Raw genomic sequence first — 16,321 nt, forward strand, 5'->3', positions numbered from 1 at the left:
ATGGCCGCCCCGGGGCCGGCGCGGCTCTTCCGGGCCGCCGCCGCTTCTTCCCGCCGCTGGCTCTTCTCCTCCACCTCGCCGGCAGCCGGGCCGAGGCCGGGCTGCAGCGGCGCTGCCGCTGCCGGGAGGGCAGCGCGGCCGTTCAGCCTGTCTGCCCGGGCGGTGCTCAGGTAAGGGGGTCACGGCCGTGAAGTGCCGGGCGGGCTCCCCGGCGCGGCTGTCCGGAGGAGCTGGGCCGGGTCTCGGCGCTGCGGGCAGCCGGGGCCAGCGGCTGCCCGTGGCACGGGCCGGCGCGGGGTGACCTTCCCGCCGTGCCCCTGACCGTCCCGGCCCCTCCGCCCCTCTCCGGGTGCTTGGCGGTGGCACCGAAGCGCTCCCGGGCCCCTGCACCGAGCTGTGCCCCGCAGGGCTGTGCCCGCGCTGCGGGTTGGCTCCGGAGAGGCCCCGCACCGGCCCCGGCGCGGGTGAGGCTCGGGGTCGGTGTGACCTGGAACCACGTTGGCATGGCTTGCATTGTTATGGAACACTAAACCAGCGTGCCTGGTGCTTATACTGGTTTTCTGAGAAGTTATGACCTTACTGAAGTTGCGCTCGTTTTTCTTTTTTTCTGTTGTTTGGTTTTGTTAGGGTTTTTTTTTTTTTTTCCTGTGAAAGTGTGGCTGGGCTTGTGGTAGAAGTACAGCACATATCAGAGCAATCCTAATACTTAGAGTGTCTTCTGCCTTTGGTATAGTTTTTCTGTGCTGAAGAGCCCTTTTGCATCCTTCTTCGTGGAAGGATGGTGTGTGACACTTAGTGCCATGATTTAGGTGACATGGTCATATCTGGTAATAGCTTGGCCTTGATGATCTCAGAGGTCTTTTCCAACATAATTGATTCTGTGGTCCATTCTAAATGTGCAGAGCTCCTCCTCTCCCCACCAGTACGTATGAGTAGGTATTTCAGAATGCCTTACATCTGTGGGCATGTAATATTACACAGTCCACAGCTGTAGTTTTGATGCTTTTTACAGGTAGTTACAGATTGTTTATGCACTGCCCTCTGGCTTGTTTGTATATTCAAAGATCAGTCAGGTCTACAGCTAACTTTCAGTATTTAAAAAGCAGAAGTTTTAAAACCTGATGTACTTGGTTGCCAGAGAAGTTTCCTAGACTTGGAACAGGACTCACAATCAGCACCCAGCATCAGGGGTGTAGCCTGGCCTGTTTCCAGAAGATTGAGATTAAGCGCCCTCGACATTAAAGCTGTCTCAATAGTTTGCTTTTGAACTCTTTTGCAGGTGATCTTTGACTTTGTTGCAGCAGATATTTTTAATGTGGAGAGAGAGAGACTTAACTTTTCTAGCCTAGGACTGCCATATGAGATGAGTAAGTGCTAGTCAGATCTCTCTGAGGGATCCTGCTGATGATCAGTTGATTTTGTGGTCCCTAATTTGCAGTTTTTAATTACAAAAATTAAAGATGTGACATGTTGACAAGTTTTTTTAAAAGGTATTAAAATAATTGAAAAAAGAATCCTATAAAGGGAAGGAGTTTCCTTACCTAATAGTAATGTAAGACCTGTAATCCCCTCATGTCTTTCACAAACAGGCTGAATACAGAATGGCATTTATTTACATTCATTTTGCAAGCACACCAGCAAAAAAGCTTATGCAAACAAGTATTTCCAATGTTGTTTATATACTCAGTATCATAACCTGACTGAGGGAGTTGGGAGAAAAGGAAAGTTCTTGTATATTGTTGTTTTCTCCATTTATGCATAAGTTACTTTCTCTGGGCACCATATTTGAGAGCCAGTTCCTGACCTTTTTATAATCCACCAGTGTTATTTCAGTAAAAAACATGCATCATTGTTTGTATGTGTGAAATTAGCTATATTTGTGTCTAGAAGATGAAGACATCACTATACAAAACATTACCTGGGGTAGTTCCTGTGAGCAGAGGTTTCCAAGGGTTTCAGTGGAGCATCAGGCATTGTGTTTTCATTTACATTTCCTCCTTTCTCTTGCTCCTTTTTTATCCTTATCCTTCCTTTTAATTTCATGGTGAACAGTAGTTATTTCAGAATTCTTTTTATACCAGTCTGGTTATCTGTGCAATGTTTTTGGTGCACAGCATAATACTTGCATGCTTTAAAGATTAGTTCAGATTTACAACTTCTGTTGATTGAGGCCTGTATAATAGTTTAATTAATGGAACTCCTCAGGCAATTAGGGCTGTTGGATTTGCTGTTTATTAAAAGATCTAAGAATAACAGAGCTGGTTTTACCATGTGCAATACCAGATTAAAGTTATGTTTTGTTTGGAGGAATGTAAGAGGTGATTCATAACTTGGAATTAATAGCTGAACATTGAAAAGGCTAATTCTTTTAAGGGGTAAGAAGTAGCTCTTGAGACTTTTGTAGTATTTACTGTTATTTGCATGAGAGGAGCAGCAAACAGCATGTACAGCTCTCTGGTGCTCCTCTGTGCCTTTGCAGTATGCCTGATTTAGGGTATCCTTGTCAAACTTGATAGAAAATGTTGATAGGACTGTGGCAACCATGTGAAGAAATTAATCGTATTTTACATCTGGTGAAAAGCGTTTACCTGAGCATGCATTGGGATATTTATGCTTCATGTGGATACACAAAATAAATTGTGTTTTTCCTGATAATCCTGAGGCTGTTCATGCTTGCATGGGCCTGGCTCGTGTTTCGTGTTGATTGCCTGTGACTGGTTCGCAGCATGTGGGTATTTGAATAGTTGTTTATCATGATGCAAACAATGTCTGAGTGGACAACCCCATGTTATTTGAAATTTATCAAGCCTAAATATTGTTTCATGTGGGTGAGATTTTTATATTTTTAATGGCATCCCCCAGTCATTGAGAAGATTGTCTCAGTGTGTGTTTTGAATGTCTGACTAGTCTGATTATTGCACGCGCACACTTCTGAAAGTATTTCCACCAAGTAAAGCGCCAGAGATGTTTTGAATATTTTGGCTAAGTGATAGAAGAGTGGTATATGATAGAAGAGTGATAGAAGGTGGCTATAGCAAAAAACCAGATCTACTGAAAGACTTAAGAAGGCTATATCTAACTTTGCACTAATAAATAAGTTTTAGTTTCAGTTACAAATCAGGGTGGATTAGGTCCTGTCAAAAGATTAAGGTCTGTGTCAGTTTTTTCCAAGTCAGTGACCCGGTGGTGGTCCTTCTGTCTGTCCCCTTGCTGCATGCCACACACAAGGCACACACAGCCACAGTGCAGGTCCCAGCTGGCTGAAGCTGATATCAGATGGCCCCTATTGACAAGGGGTCCCACTGCTGCTTCTTTGTTTTTGTGGTTGATTTTCATCCACATGAGCAAAAGGAGTTGACTTGTGGTAATACTGGTGTAAGGATGATGGCAGGGTGATTTGGAGTGGGGATCACACAAACCCACATTTTTATACTGTAAAGAGATTGATTTAATCTGATCATGAAACCCAGATTGTGTCATTGCAGCCTAAAGTTGCAGTAACACAGCCATTGTAAACCGGTGTAAATTTCATGCGAGGGTCAGATCTGAGTGCTGGTTCTGACATCTGTGGGGTTATTGACCTTGGCTTTCAGCCAGTGCATTCCCAAACGGAGGTTACTGCAGGACAGTGTGAGCACTGGAGAGACGAGGAACAAAGGAGCGGGGGCGGGACTGTTCCTCTCCTGGCACTGTGGTGTTCTATCAGATTCAAGTGTAACCACAGATGAAGCCAGTTCCAAGTGTGATTGGAAAACTGGGAGGGAGTTCACTTGTCATTTACAAAAGTTGCAGGGATCTAATGGATGCCCAGACATTTTACTGTTTGGTCCATGGTACTTGTGAGTGCCTAATCTTATAATAAAGCACATGTTTAGGATATTGGAATAAATATTTAGTACTTCCCATGTCTATAACTTGGACAGAGCATACCCAGAAATGCAAGTGCATATTACATTGTGTCTACTGTCAGCATTACTTTTGTCATGTTGATGGCAATATTTCAGCAAAGGAGAGTGAACTTTGAGCTCTGGAAGGGCTTTTTGAGGCAGTCTAGAATTACACTGTCAGACGTTAGCTTAGGCTCTCAGAATGTGGATCTGTACCTTTCCAGATGCAGTCTAAACCCATCTGTGCTAAACTCCCAGAGGAGGTGGGGAATTTTGTACTTGTTTGTCTGAGTGGGTGCTTGTTTCCTTGGTTCTGCTGTGGGAGGTGTTAACATAGCCGAGGAGCAAAATGAAAAGCTGAGTGCTTTCTTAAACCCCCACAGAATGGTTTGCTGCTGGCCCTTGGATATCACAGGTGACTGTGCAACATAAATCGTATTTTGTAAAGATATATCTTTAAAATTTCTGAATTTTTTTATAGCATGTGCTTCAATTGTGTTCTGCAGGTCAGCAAGGTCAAGCCTTCATTATCAATTATAGTTTTGGAATGAATTTATAGTTAATAGTGGCTTGTGGCTGCCTTCTGGAGGGTGGACTGAGGGATGATAGGAGAAGAATTGAACATGACATCATAATAAATAATCACAGAGCACACTGGTGCCAATGGAACTTAAGAGTTGTGGGAAGTGCGTGAAGTCTGTAGCAACAAACATTTGTTGTTGTTTCATAACAAGCCAGGACCCAGATTACTAAAACCACATTCTTTTACAGCCAGTTACAAAAATAATTTGTTTACTGATTTTTTAGCATGGCCATTTTCAAAATTTTTCTTTAATATTCAGATATACAGGTTAGAGTTTTCCAGGGGATGACTTGATTTTTGACTTGTCTTATGTCATAAATCACTCAAATCGCACAGTTAACAAGAGTATGGGTAATATGAAACATGTGGTTCTTAAACATGGATTTCAGATGGAAACATAATTTTTTTAATTGGCTTTTTAGTTGTTCTATTTTTATGTCATCTCTTGGTAGATTTCTTCACTGTCTATCCAACAAGTTTTTGTTTTGCTTACTTACTGTAGGAAAGAAAATAATCTATTTAAAATTGAACATACTGTTTGTTATTAGTATATTTAAAGCTTTCCTTTAATTTGTGTGTGAAATAAAATAATATGGAATGCAAAAAAATATTGTTTTAATGTTAAAAGCTCTAATCTTAAGACATTTTTGAGCAGACTGAATTTTGTATTAAATAAATAATTGTCTGGAAAAAAAAGGCAAAAAATACAAAACCTTCTTTCCCTGAAACCAGTGCAAAAACCTTGTACTTCACTAGAATTAATATTTAGAAGATTAACTCCTCAGAGAATCTGTGCCTAAAAACAGCACAATGTTATTGGACTATTGCCATTTATGGGAAGAGAGAATAATCAAATTTTGGAATTAATAAAGCAAACTATCTAAGACACTAAGCAGAAATGGGAAAATTTAGAATTTATTTTAAATTATAATTATGAGAGCAACAGAAAATTCATAAATCCTAAGCAAGAGTTCACAGAAAGGTGGTGAGAGAAACATTTAAAATAAGCTCAGTTATTTGTTAAAAATACAAATATTGTGCCTAAAATAAACTGTTTGTCTTTGGTGAAAGGCATCTGGATCCCATATGGCTTGTAGTGACAAAACAAACACCAAGGTCGGTTTTTTTTTTTTATTTTTCATGATCTTTGTTCAATGTACAACAGTAAAAGCCTGTACATGTTAAAGCTTTTAAAAGAAAATAACTTAGATTTCTCTTTTCTTGGAGTTGATAGTAGTAGTATCAGCTATTATTTAAGTAGTAGTCAAGCAATTCTAAAGTGCTAAAAAATTCTAGCATTCTTTAATTATGTTATATAATTTTATTTTTCAGCTCAGAAGATAAAATAACTGTTCACTTCATAAACCGTGACGGTGACAAACTGACAGCCAAGGGAAAACCTGGGGATTCACTGCTGGATGTTGTTGTTGACAATAATCTAGACATAGATGGTTTTGGTAAGTAGATTCACTGAGTATTTTATTCAGTGTCTAGAAATTTTCTCTTTATGCATAAATATTTACAGTATAATTTAGATTGCAAAAGACCCTCAACATCATTGAGTCCCACTGTAAATGAATATTTTATATATAAAACCTAGCTGTACTTCACTTGGGTTTTCTCCCCTTTTTTTTGTCCTACAGGTGCATAGAATATTTTGGTTCAAGTTTTAAAAAGTACTTGAGGTGATCTGGGCTTGAGTACTAAAACAGGGAATATGCCCAGAGTGCTGTCAAAGTGGAGTCTGAAAGTTGCCACCTGCAGACCTGTTCTGAGCTCAAAGGTTCTGTTCTGGAGGCAACACAGACATGGTGCATTTCTAACAGTGTCTGGTTACTTCTATAGTGCCAGACTGTTTCAATTTATTATCAGGCTTTTTGTAGCACCTCCATATCTGCAGCAGAGAAGTGCAAAGTGAAAGAAACAGCCAAATCCATGTCAGTTAGCAGGGAAGAGCAAGGAGTTTAATTCTTATTAAAGAACTGGAGTAAAGGAGTCCTTGTGGAATTCTAACGTGGTACAAGTTCTGTTTAAAATCAAAACAGGATGAAGTTACAACTTCTCTCTATTTCTTCAGAATTTTTCACTTTCCATAGTTAGACTCATAGGATGGTTTGGGCTTTAAGGGACCTTGAAGATTGTTCAGTTCCAAACCGCCCTGTCATGGGCATCTTCCACCTGCCCTTGTTGCTCAAACTACAAGACCACATTGCTCAAAGGTATTAGGTAATTGCAATGAAATACCTTGGGAAGATATTTATATGAACACGAGCTGAAAAATTAATAGATCTAAAGCAGAAAGTCGCAGTACAATTTTCAGAACTGAATGCGTAATGTGGAGCAATTGGTAGCAGAATATTGTAGCACGGTTTAAATTTGATGTGTGTTTTAGTTGAGTGCAAATAAATTTTACTGCTAGTGATAAAATCTTTGGTAAGATTTGAAATTTTATACTTAATATCTGAGATATCTTTTATGTGTGGAGTTGCATATGTCTGGGGAAGAAAAACTGTCTCAAAAATCTGTAATGCAACTGGCTTTATGTATCGCTTATTACTCATTTAGGTTTATGGCTGGTCTGCTTGCATTCTACAGTAAGTGTTCTCTTGTCAATATCAGCTGTGTTAGAGCATTGTGGTAAAGTGGCAAAAGGCAATGCTGTCAATAAAAGGAAGTCAAACTGAAAATTCAGAATACTGTTACAGTCTTTAATTATAATGTGAGCTAGTCCCTTTTCAATAACTGCTTGCTAATGAAACATTGTACTAGGGCAGAGAAATAATGCAGCAAAAATGTATGTTCTGTGTTTAAGAACAAAGTAATAAGGGAAAATCCTGCTTATTTGCTTCTGTCACTAGGGGGCATCCCATGTGCATTAACAATAATAGATTTATCTTTGTATAAAGGCTTACAGATCTGTTGAAAGCTTCAGCTGCACTCAATTTGTTATTGCCAGTTTTATGGCTTTATGTTTGTGGAAAGACCTTCCACTGTTCAAAGAGACTGGTCAGTGTTCTTTCCTTCCCCCCTCACCCCTTCCCTCACTTCCCCAACATAAATGATCCTTAAGCTGCTGATAGGACAAATTTTGTTTGGCATTTTAATTAAGCTCTGCTTTTTCATGTATTTGAAGACATGGTATAATTTAAAAATCAAATGTTGTATTACAGTGTCATGCTCACCTTGAATACATGCTTTTGGTTCTGTAGCAGCATGATGCTTTCTGTGTGGTTCTCAAGGTCTAATGATGAATTCCACTATTTCTTTTCATAGCAGTGGTTATACATACAGCCTTGCTTCTCTTATTTCTGTGATTACAAAGGTGATGTGGTCACAGTAGATTTTGTCCTGCTCTCCCTAGAAATAAGTAAACAAGTGAAGATTGGCTGTGTTATCTGATTCTCTTCTATGAATTTAAATCAGAGCCCGAGGTTTGTAATCTCCACAGTATTTAGCTGTCCCACTCTGCCTGAAATTGCATATTTCTTTTTCAACTTGGTGCCAGCCCAAGACACAGACCAGTACAGTGACAGAGACAAATTTGTTGCAGTTCAAACTTGTGCTGTGCTGTGGTGACCTAATTGCTGTAGCAGGTAGGTGGAGTTGGTGCTTGTGCTGCTCTGCCCCAGCAACTTGTTAGGTCCTTGACTCCTACTGGAGCACTTTATAATCCATGTAGGCCATCTCTTTCTAGCCTGACTACCTTTGTTGTTCTCATCTACTGTTCTCTTTAAGTGAGAAGAAATAAGTATGAAATCCCTCCTCCCTGTACTTCTAAGGAATTGTTCTTGTGTAGCAGGTGTCTGCTGTTGAACTTCTAGAGAAAACCTTCTCAAAACCTTGGGAAAGAGAGAGATAAGAAGGATCAGCATTGGAAATAAATGAAGTAGTGTTGATTGACAGCATTGTCTGTTTTTGCATTCTTATAGTAGAAAGCTATTCTTTCTTTAAATAATGGGAAGGAAATTAGTTAAGTATTTTAACTGATTAGATAGCATATTTTAACTGATTACGTAGCATTTTTAAAGTAATTACTTAGCATTTAAGTAAATCTTACTGCTATAGTAACTGTAGAAATGCTATTAATAGTTGAATGCAGAGTAGGTATATGAATATGGGAACATACAGAACATTAATTTTGCTAATCAACTGAGACTTCTAGTATGAAATAAACACATGTTGTATTTCTTCTGAAATTCAGCTGCAATTTGAAACTGGGTTTTCTATTATCTTGATTTATTTTTCTTTAGGTGCATGTGAAGGAACACTAGCCTGTTCAACTTGTCATTTAATATTTGAAGACCACATATTTGAGAAACTAGATGCAATTACTGATGAAGAGATGGACATGCTGGACCTGGCTTATGGCCTCACAGAAACGTAAGGCGACATAACACTTCCCTACATTACTACTTCAAAGAATGGGAAGAAAGGTTTGCAGATGGGGCAATCCAATGTTCTTGGAGCACCTTAACCAGCTTTTAATGAATAGATGGATTTTATTACACAAATGGGACTGCCAAGTTTATATCTTGTTTGTCTTAATTAGTATTAAAAAGATGTCAGTGTTGTTTTTGTGACTGAAAAGTGTCAGTACTTGGTCTTCAGAGGGGTCTGGTGCAGAAATGTTAGTGCTAAAGTATGACTGGAAACCCAGTTCCTTCCATGAAAGCTTTGCCACTGCTGTCCTGTGTGTGGATTTTCTTATTCTCTCTATTTCCTCTCCCTTGTTAGTCTGTAGCTAGTTAATGTATTTTATTAATGTGTTTATGTCAGTGTTTTAGGTTTTGGTCAGATCTTCTTTTCAGAGTCACAGAACGTTGAGGTTGGAGGGGACCTCTTGAGGTCAACTGATCCAACCCACTGCTCAAGCAGGATCACCTAGATCTGATGCCCAACACCATGTCCAGACAGCTTTTGAATATATCCAAGGATGGAGACCCCACCTTATCCAACCTCTGTGGTATTTATGTACCCGGGTTTGCTAAGATCCTTCCTGCAAGCCTTCTCTAGGACAAACAGCGTAGAGATGTCAGTGTACACACTTGTTATGCCTTGACTCCTATCATGTGCACACAAACCACATTCCCTTTTGGGAGAAACTGATCCTGAAGTGTGCTCTGACTGCTCAGAGGCATTAGGATTAGACTAGTGGTGCTCCAAAGTAAGCCTCTGTTCTGCATCACCCCCACCATCACACATCTTGTAGTTAGGGTGTTAATCCTCATCACAGACCCACCCATTCCTGGTGGACTCTTATACGTGCTGGTGCACAAGTGCCTTTACCACAGAACATGCTCACACAAACAGTAGGCAGCTGTGCCTTTTGAGGTTTCATAAGCCCATTCCTTCGTGTTTCAACAGAACTGCTTGTTGAAGTTTTTGAGAATCTTTCCAATGATGTCAGAGGCTTTATACCTGGTCTATATAGCATAGAGTTTGTCTCTGCAAAGAAGTACTCTGAATTAACTGATCTGTCTCCTTATATCAGTAAAAGGAATCCTATACTCATCATTTATTTCTACATGACACTTTCTCACTTAAGCCAAATTTGAGCATTTATGTGAAGTTGGAAGCGCAAAGAAGTCAAGCTATGAGAAACTTGTAGCTTCTTTTGTTTTATCATTTTTCCTGTCTCACGAAAACCCATTTTCAGTTTTGGAAAAAAAAAAAAAAACCATAAGCCTATTAAGCCTGCCACCTACCATAATAAAAAGAGTAACTTTTAGGTTCAGGGCCAAAATAATTCCTGAATAGCTCTGGAGGCATATGATTAATTAAAACCTTTTTTCTTTGGCTACCTTTTAAGTAAAGGTTTAAAGCAAGGAGATTTTACTGAGGAATTGGAAAACAGTAGAAAACCAGAGTTCTCTGTTTAAATGTTTCTATTTTCTCCTCTAAGTTCTTCATATGAAATGAAGTTTTACACCCTCTGAAGGTGTTTGGTACTTCTATTAGGTTTTCCTAGCATCACATATTCTTCCTATGGCCAGGGACCTTCCATTTATGTGAGGGGATGACTCTCCTGAAAGGTGGAGCTCTAAGTGGTTGGTATTTGGTGCACATTACCTGGACTCCTGTGCTGATGTAAATTTGTGTCATGGAGATGTACTTCTCTGTTCTGTCACAGGTATAAGCACAGCAGCTTATTCTTGTCAGTGACTCTTTATTTGGGAAAGTTTCAGCCAGCAACTGCCATGAAAGTTCATGTTTTTGAAAATGAAGGATTAATTGGTTAAAATGAAATTCTTTTGATCAACTGTGGAACAGTAGAAAGTAGTAAGATAGGGGAGTGCAAACCTTGGCAAGTTAAAATACTAAAGCAAAAAATAAGATGAGAAATAGCTTGCAAAAAGTAGGCAAATACTTTTGTTTCTAACCTATCAGCAACAGGAAACTTTGTCTACGTGCTGAGCCAATGGGTGATGTAGAAGGTGAACGTAAAATAGAAAAAGATAACATAATGCAAAAGAAACTTGGCTTTTTTCTCTAGAGGTTTTATGGGCTGTCCGCATACTGGAAGGCTTCTTTGCAGGGGGTGTCCTGGTGTATTCTGTGACCTTCTTTCAAACTAATGTGTCCACAGATATAGTGTTACTTATACCAATTAAAAAATCAAAAATTACTTATATTATTCATATAACTCATTGAAATGAAGAAATATCTGCAGTTCATGTAGTTTACTTAGGTCTAGAGATTTTTCACTAAATTTTGAGGTGCAACAGCATAAGAGCAAAGGCCCTGTAAAGGCTAAGTAATTGGTCAAACCACCCCCCCCCCCCCCCCCCAGTCTTTTAATAAGAAGCATTATGCCTGGTAAGAGTATATGATCAACAGCATGATGTAAAAGTGATGGGTGCTAGGTTTTAATTAGTGTGAGCATCCTTGTGGGAGACTTAGCAAAACACAGTGAGGAGTAAAGGTTGTTTACTGTGCTGTGGTAATGTCACCTGCCTGTGAAAACATGCAGGAGGATTTTATGCTCTTGGACAATAGGAAATGACATTTGGATTTAAAAGACAAATGCAGATAAATGCATATGGAGAGGTGGAGAAAAGAGTGAGATCTTTACATTCTTGAAACAGGCTGTCAGCTAGTTAGTGTCTGTGGTACTCTAGAACATTGCCCATCCTTGCTGATGTCTTTAGTATTCTGTACTTAAATTCTGACACATGGACATTGAATTAAAGTGATCCCAGCAACAAAAGCAGCTTGTGATGTCTGCAGAGTTTTGTTGTAGTATTGAATCTGGTTTTAATTGCTCATGAGCAACATCTGGTTTTCTTGTGCTGAATGATAGGTATAGAAATGAAGGATGACATCTCCTCTGGTGTATTGAGTGTTTTATCCTTCTCCTTCCTATGTTTCTTGTCTTTTCACTCTTACTTTTCTGGCTTACACCTAATCTTGAGTTTTTTAGTTTAAGAACATTGAATTCTGGATGGAGGGGCTAGGCTTTGTTTTTTCTGAGGCTTTCATTCAGAGTCATTGCCTTTATCTCTTCAGAGGTGCCAGATGTCCCTTGGGAGATCAAGCATCACTCCCTGCACTGGACTGACCTGTTAGTGACCCACTGAAAAGGGAAGGGTCACCCATCTCCTGCATTGTCTCAGTGAGCAGGAAGCACTCAGCTGTGGGACTTTCCAGTGTGCTGAGCTCTCTTCTGGCCATAAATCCTGGCTATTGCCACACAGATCCTTGTGCTGATGCACGTGGTTCACTCTGTGCTGGACTAAGGCCCTGCACAAGAGTGGCTGTTCCTAGTCCATGGTCTGTTGGGGTGGCTGAGTGTTGGAGATGTAAGGGGGTAAATGCTGTTAGATTGCTGGTGGGCTAGAACTAACAATGATGTCCTGTTTCCCCACAGATCACGTTTAGGCTGCCAAATCTGCTTGAAGAAATCAATGAATGATATGACTGTTCGAGTACCAGAAGCTGTGGCTGATGCTAGACAATCAGTAGATATGAGTAAAAACTCCTAAAAAAAATATCCTAGGGGTTTTGAAGAAGCTTAACTATTTTTATAACTTATTTTTAAATGTGTAATTAAATATGGAAACTTACATAATTGTGAGTTATTTTATATGACTATCAATATTAGATTAATGCTATTTTAATTTTCTTTATAGAACCTCTTATATTTTTACGCTTAAAATGCAATAATACTTCTTATAAGTAATCATTGGATTATAAACATTAGCAAATGTATTAGAGATTTCTTATAACATTATTCTGCCAAAACATTTAATGACATTTAAAAACTGGATCACTTGTACAGGACTTCTCCTAAAACAAACTCTGAGCATTTCTAGGTGTCAGACCTGAATGTGTAAAAGAAATGAACTTGTAGGACTGCATGGGGTCTTTTTGAAGTGTTGCCATGAAAGATGGTGTGCTCAGAACTAGTTAAAATTCTTGGTAAATATGGTACTTCCTCCGCAAACAGTAGATTTTCAGGATAGGAATTTTCCAGACTTTGGAATCTTAATGAGATGTGGCAAATGTTGTCTTGTGAAAATACTGCTGAATCCATGAGTTCTAGGAGCTGTGTTATGGTTTAACCCAGCAGGCAGCTAAATGCCACACAGCCATTCACTTGCCCCCCACCACTGCCCAACCTCTCCCTTCCAAATGGGATGGAGGGGATAGACTTGGAGGGAAAACAGTAACATTGGTATGTGGAGATAAAGACAGTTTAATAGGACAGAAACAGAAAGGAAAACAACAGTAATGATGACAAATAAAACATATGAAACTAGTGAGGCACAACACGATTGCCCACCACCTGATGACTGATGCCCAGCCAGTTTCTAGGCAGTGTCCCCAGCCGATATTTTGAGCATGACACCATAGACTGTGGGACCTCCCAGTGGTCACTTGGGGTCAGCAGTCCTGGCTTCTTTGTGCACCCCCACGAGGTGAGGTGAGAGTCTCAAAAGGCTTTGACTGAGTTGTTGCTAAGCCATGTTTACATTAAAACACCAGTGTGTTATCAACATTATTCTGATCCTGCATCCAAAGCAGCACTGTACCAGCTACTGGGATGAAATCAGCTCCCCCCCAGCTGAAACCAGGACAGGCTGACGCAGGATGTTGGCACCTGCAGCTTAACCCTGGCCCAAATAAGATGTCAGTAAACCTCAATAATATTTACATTTGACTACACCACAAATACTGTGGTAGACCAGGCTTAGAAGAATGAATCCTTGGAGCTGTGTAATGGGAGAACATGCCCAGTGGAATTACAATTTACACATCACAAACTCTTATTGTTCTCTGAATATAGCTGAGTTGGGGTTGAACAGGGCAATGTTTGTCAACATCAGATTTGTTCTGAAATCTTTATTCCTCCTGCACAAGTTGAGCTTGTGCAGGAGGCAGTCTGACATTAGCTAGAGTGTTCAGCTTGAAGAAATTACTTGATTCTGGGCCTTGCTCGCAGGATCATTTCAGTAATGGCTGATGCAAAATGGCCAAGTTGATTTGTTTCATAAAAATGGTCTAGGTTCTCCGGAAGGTGTAGGGAAACCCCTGTGGTGAGATGTCTGCATTGATGATAAAGAACTTCCAGCTGAATATTGGTTTAGTCTTTCTAAAGTAGCTCAAATAAAATAATGTTTCTAAGACTGCTATTATCACCACCTTTACATAAATACTTATGTGTACTGGTTAGCACCAGTATTAATTAACTTTTGGTTTTTTGGGCATTTTTATATATATATATAAACAACCATCTTTGTTTACATTTGGCTGATATAGTACATTCATTAATGGTTTGAACTGGTAACAATGCCACCTGGACATCTTTTCTTGTATTATTATATGTATGGTGGAGAGAAAAAATATTTTTCCAGTGTCAAATATTGGGATTATTTTGAGATTTGTAAAGAGGAAAAAAAGTTTCTCTTCATTATAAGAAGGAATATTTTCTAGAACTGTATTGAAAATAGTTGTGGGTTAGATTCTTTTATTTCCTCTCTTAGTTGCCTTGTTTCCTTCTGTTACCTTTCAGCTTGGTTCTAATGCAAGGTATACTAATTGTGGTCTGCTTGAAACTTAATCATGTAGGGGTTTCAGAATACAATTCTGATGTAATCTGATTCAAACTGAGACTTCAGAATTAAAATTTCCAGGCTTTTATGAAGGACAGAGAGAGGAAGGTTAGGGAGAAGGGTGGGCATATGTTGAAGAAATGTTCTGAAGATGCTGCTGTCTTCTTTTTCTGCTGCTGTGACACTAACCATGACTGGGAGGTTGCCCTCACACAGTCAGACCTTAAGGTAAATCTTACCTTGTATTGCCTTTGTCCTGAGCTCATTTATATACAGTTATTACTATTGAATCTTGAGGTTTGGGGGTTTTTTACATGAGACAGCTCATCAGCTTCCAAGAGGGGCAACTGGGTCATGACCAGATGTGTTGTGCATTTATGTATCAGAAAGAAATATAAGTTTTCAGTATACCTGTGAAGTTTAGGGGTAGATGTTGATATTTATTGAGTTTTGGGCTCGTCTTGTGTTTTTGGTTTGGTTTTAAGGTTTTTGGGGTTTTTTTTCCATTGGATTATTTGGGGTTTTTTAATACAGCACCAGGTACTTCTTGTGGGAATCTTGAAGTGCTTAACACTGTGTTAAACAAATGTGGAACAGCTCCCAAGTGAATTTTCTTTCTAAGCCAAGGTGGTTTCATTGTGTGTTTCCTGTGACAGCAACTCGTTACAAAGACTTTGACTCTCCTACAGTGTGCCTGTGGAATGAATCACTCATCACAGCAAGGCAAAAAAAAGGACACTTCGAAGTTCATTTTGAATTCTGGAGGTATCCCATACTGCATGCAAATGGAAATCTCAGAACACAAAGGAACTGACTTGTAGTCCCCAAAATGCACAGCTCAGAGATACTAGTTTATTGTCAAAATTATTTGCAAATAAATCTTATTTTTAACCTCTTTCTGACACCTCTTGTTTTGTGGATTTTTCTTTCCTTCTTCTCTAAGCTATTGAATGTATTTCTGGGGGGAAAATGGACCTTACCCATTAATGGTGCACTTTAAAGTGTAAGTATGAAATTTTGTGTAGTTACACACAATTATAGCATCAAAATTAGTTGAATACATGTTTATTTCCCTGTTCAAATAAAGATTACAGGTAATTTGCTTTCTAAAACCATTTCCTTTCTTTATTAAAAGATGGGGTCAGTGGGTTTCTTCTGTCTCTCCCCCTTAAAAAATGAGGAGCAAATCAAAACTGACAGTTTCCTTTGTGTTGTAGACTAAACTTTAGAAGCATACTCAAGGTCTGGGGCTGGCACAGATCTTCACAGCTTTACTTCACAAGCTTTGAGGGAGTGGTGGGTTGCCGTGTCGTCTGTTGCTGGTGGGTAAAAAGGTCCTTTGGCTTGGGTTGTGTTTGTGAGAAAGTCAGGCCAAAACCATCCCTCTGCCTTTTCAGGAGTGTGGAGGAACTTGTCTGTGGCTCTACACTGTCCCTTCCCTCTACTGCCCTAAACAGCAGTCAGGCCCAAGCCAGCAGTCTGTGACATTTTGTGGCATGTTTGTGTGGTGTCTGAAGGGGGAAGAAGGGTGTGCCTTGCATCATTCCCACACCACCACATCTTCATCTCTCAGGAGTTCCCATTATCTGGACTGCAGGCTGTTGTGAGGGTGAAAAAGGCAAGTTGTGTAGGCAGTTTGTGACTTCTCAGACAAAAACTAAATCTTGAAAGTTCTTTTTTTTTGGCTATGGGGCTCCAGAGGATTTAAGACAGCTGTGTTCAAACATAATTCACATCCCAGTTGGGGGCAAGTTGAAAAGGCTGTGTCCAAAAAAGCTGCAGGGAAGATGCAGTGCTTT

General features: G+C 39.7%; 1 protein-coding gene across 1 annotated transcript; it reads left to right on the forward strand.

Moving 5' to 3' along the window:
- FDX1 (ferredoxin 1) lies at positions 1 to 15,424 on the forward strand. The gene is made up of 4 exons (XM_063148983.1): positions 1 to 170; positions 5,803 to 5,927; positions 8,721 to 8,850; positions 12,338 to 15,424. The coding sequence occupies exons 1-4, from the start codon at positions 1 to 3 to the stop codon at positions 12,450 to 12,452; spliced, it is 540 nt and encodes a 179-aa protein (XP_063005053.1). The 3' UTR covers positions 12,453 to 15,424.
- The last annotated feature ends 897 nt before the right edge of the window (positions 15,425 to 16,321 follow it).

Source organism: Melospiza melodia, chromosome 2, assembly GCF_035770615.1.
Source record: "Melospiza melodia melodia isolate bMelMel2 chromosome 2, bMelMel2.pri, whole genome shotgun sequence".
In the NCBI taxonomy this organism is placed as follows: domain Eukaryota; kingdom Metazoa; phylum Chordata; class Aves; order Passeriformes; family Passerellidae; genus Melospiza; species Melospiza melodia.

Coding starts and splice junctions, on each gene's coding strand:
- FDX1 (XM_063148983.1), top strand. CDS start 1: ATGGCCGCCCCGGGGCCGGCGCGGCTCTTCCGGGCCGCCGCCGCTTCT. Junction 171..5,802: donor TCTGCCCGGGCGGTGCTCAG/GTAAGGGGGTCA, acceptor TTTATTTTTCAG/CTCAGAAGATAAAATAACTG. Junction 8,851..12,337: donor GCTTATGGCCTCACAGAAAC/GTAAGGCGACAT, acceptor GTTTCCCCACAG/ATCACGTTTAGGCTGCCAAA.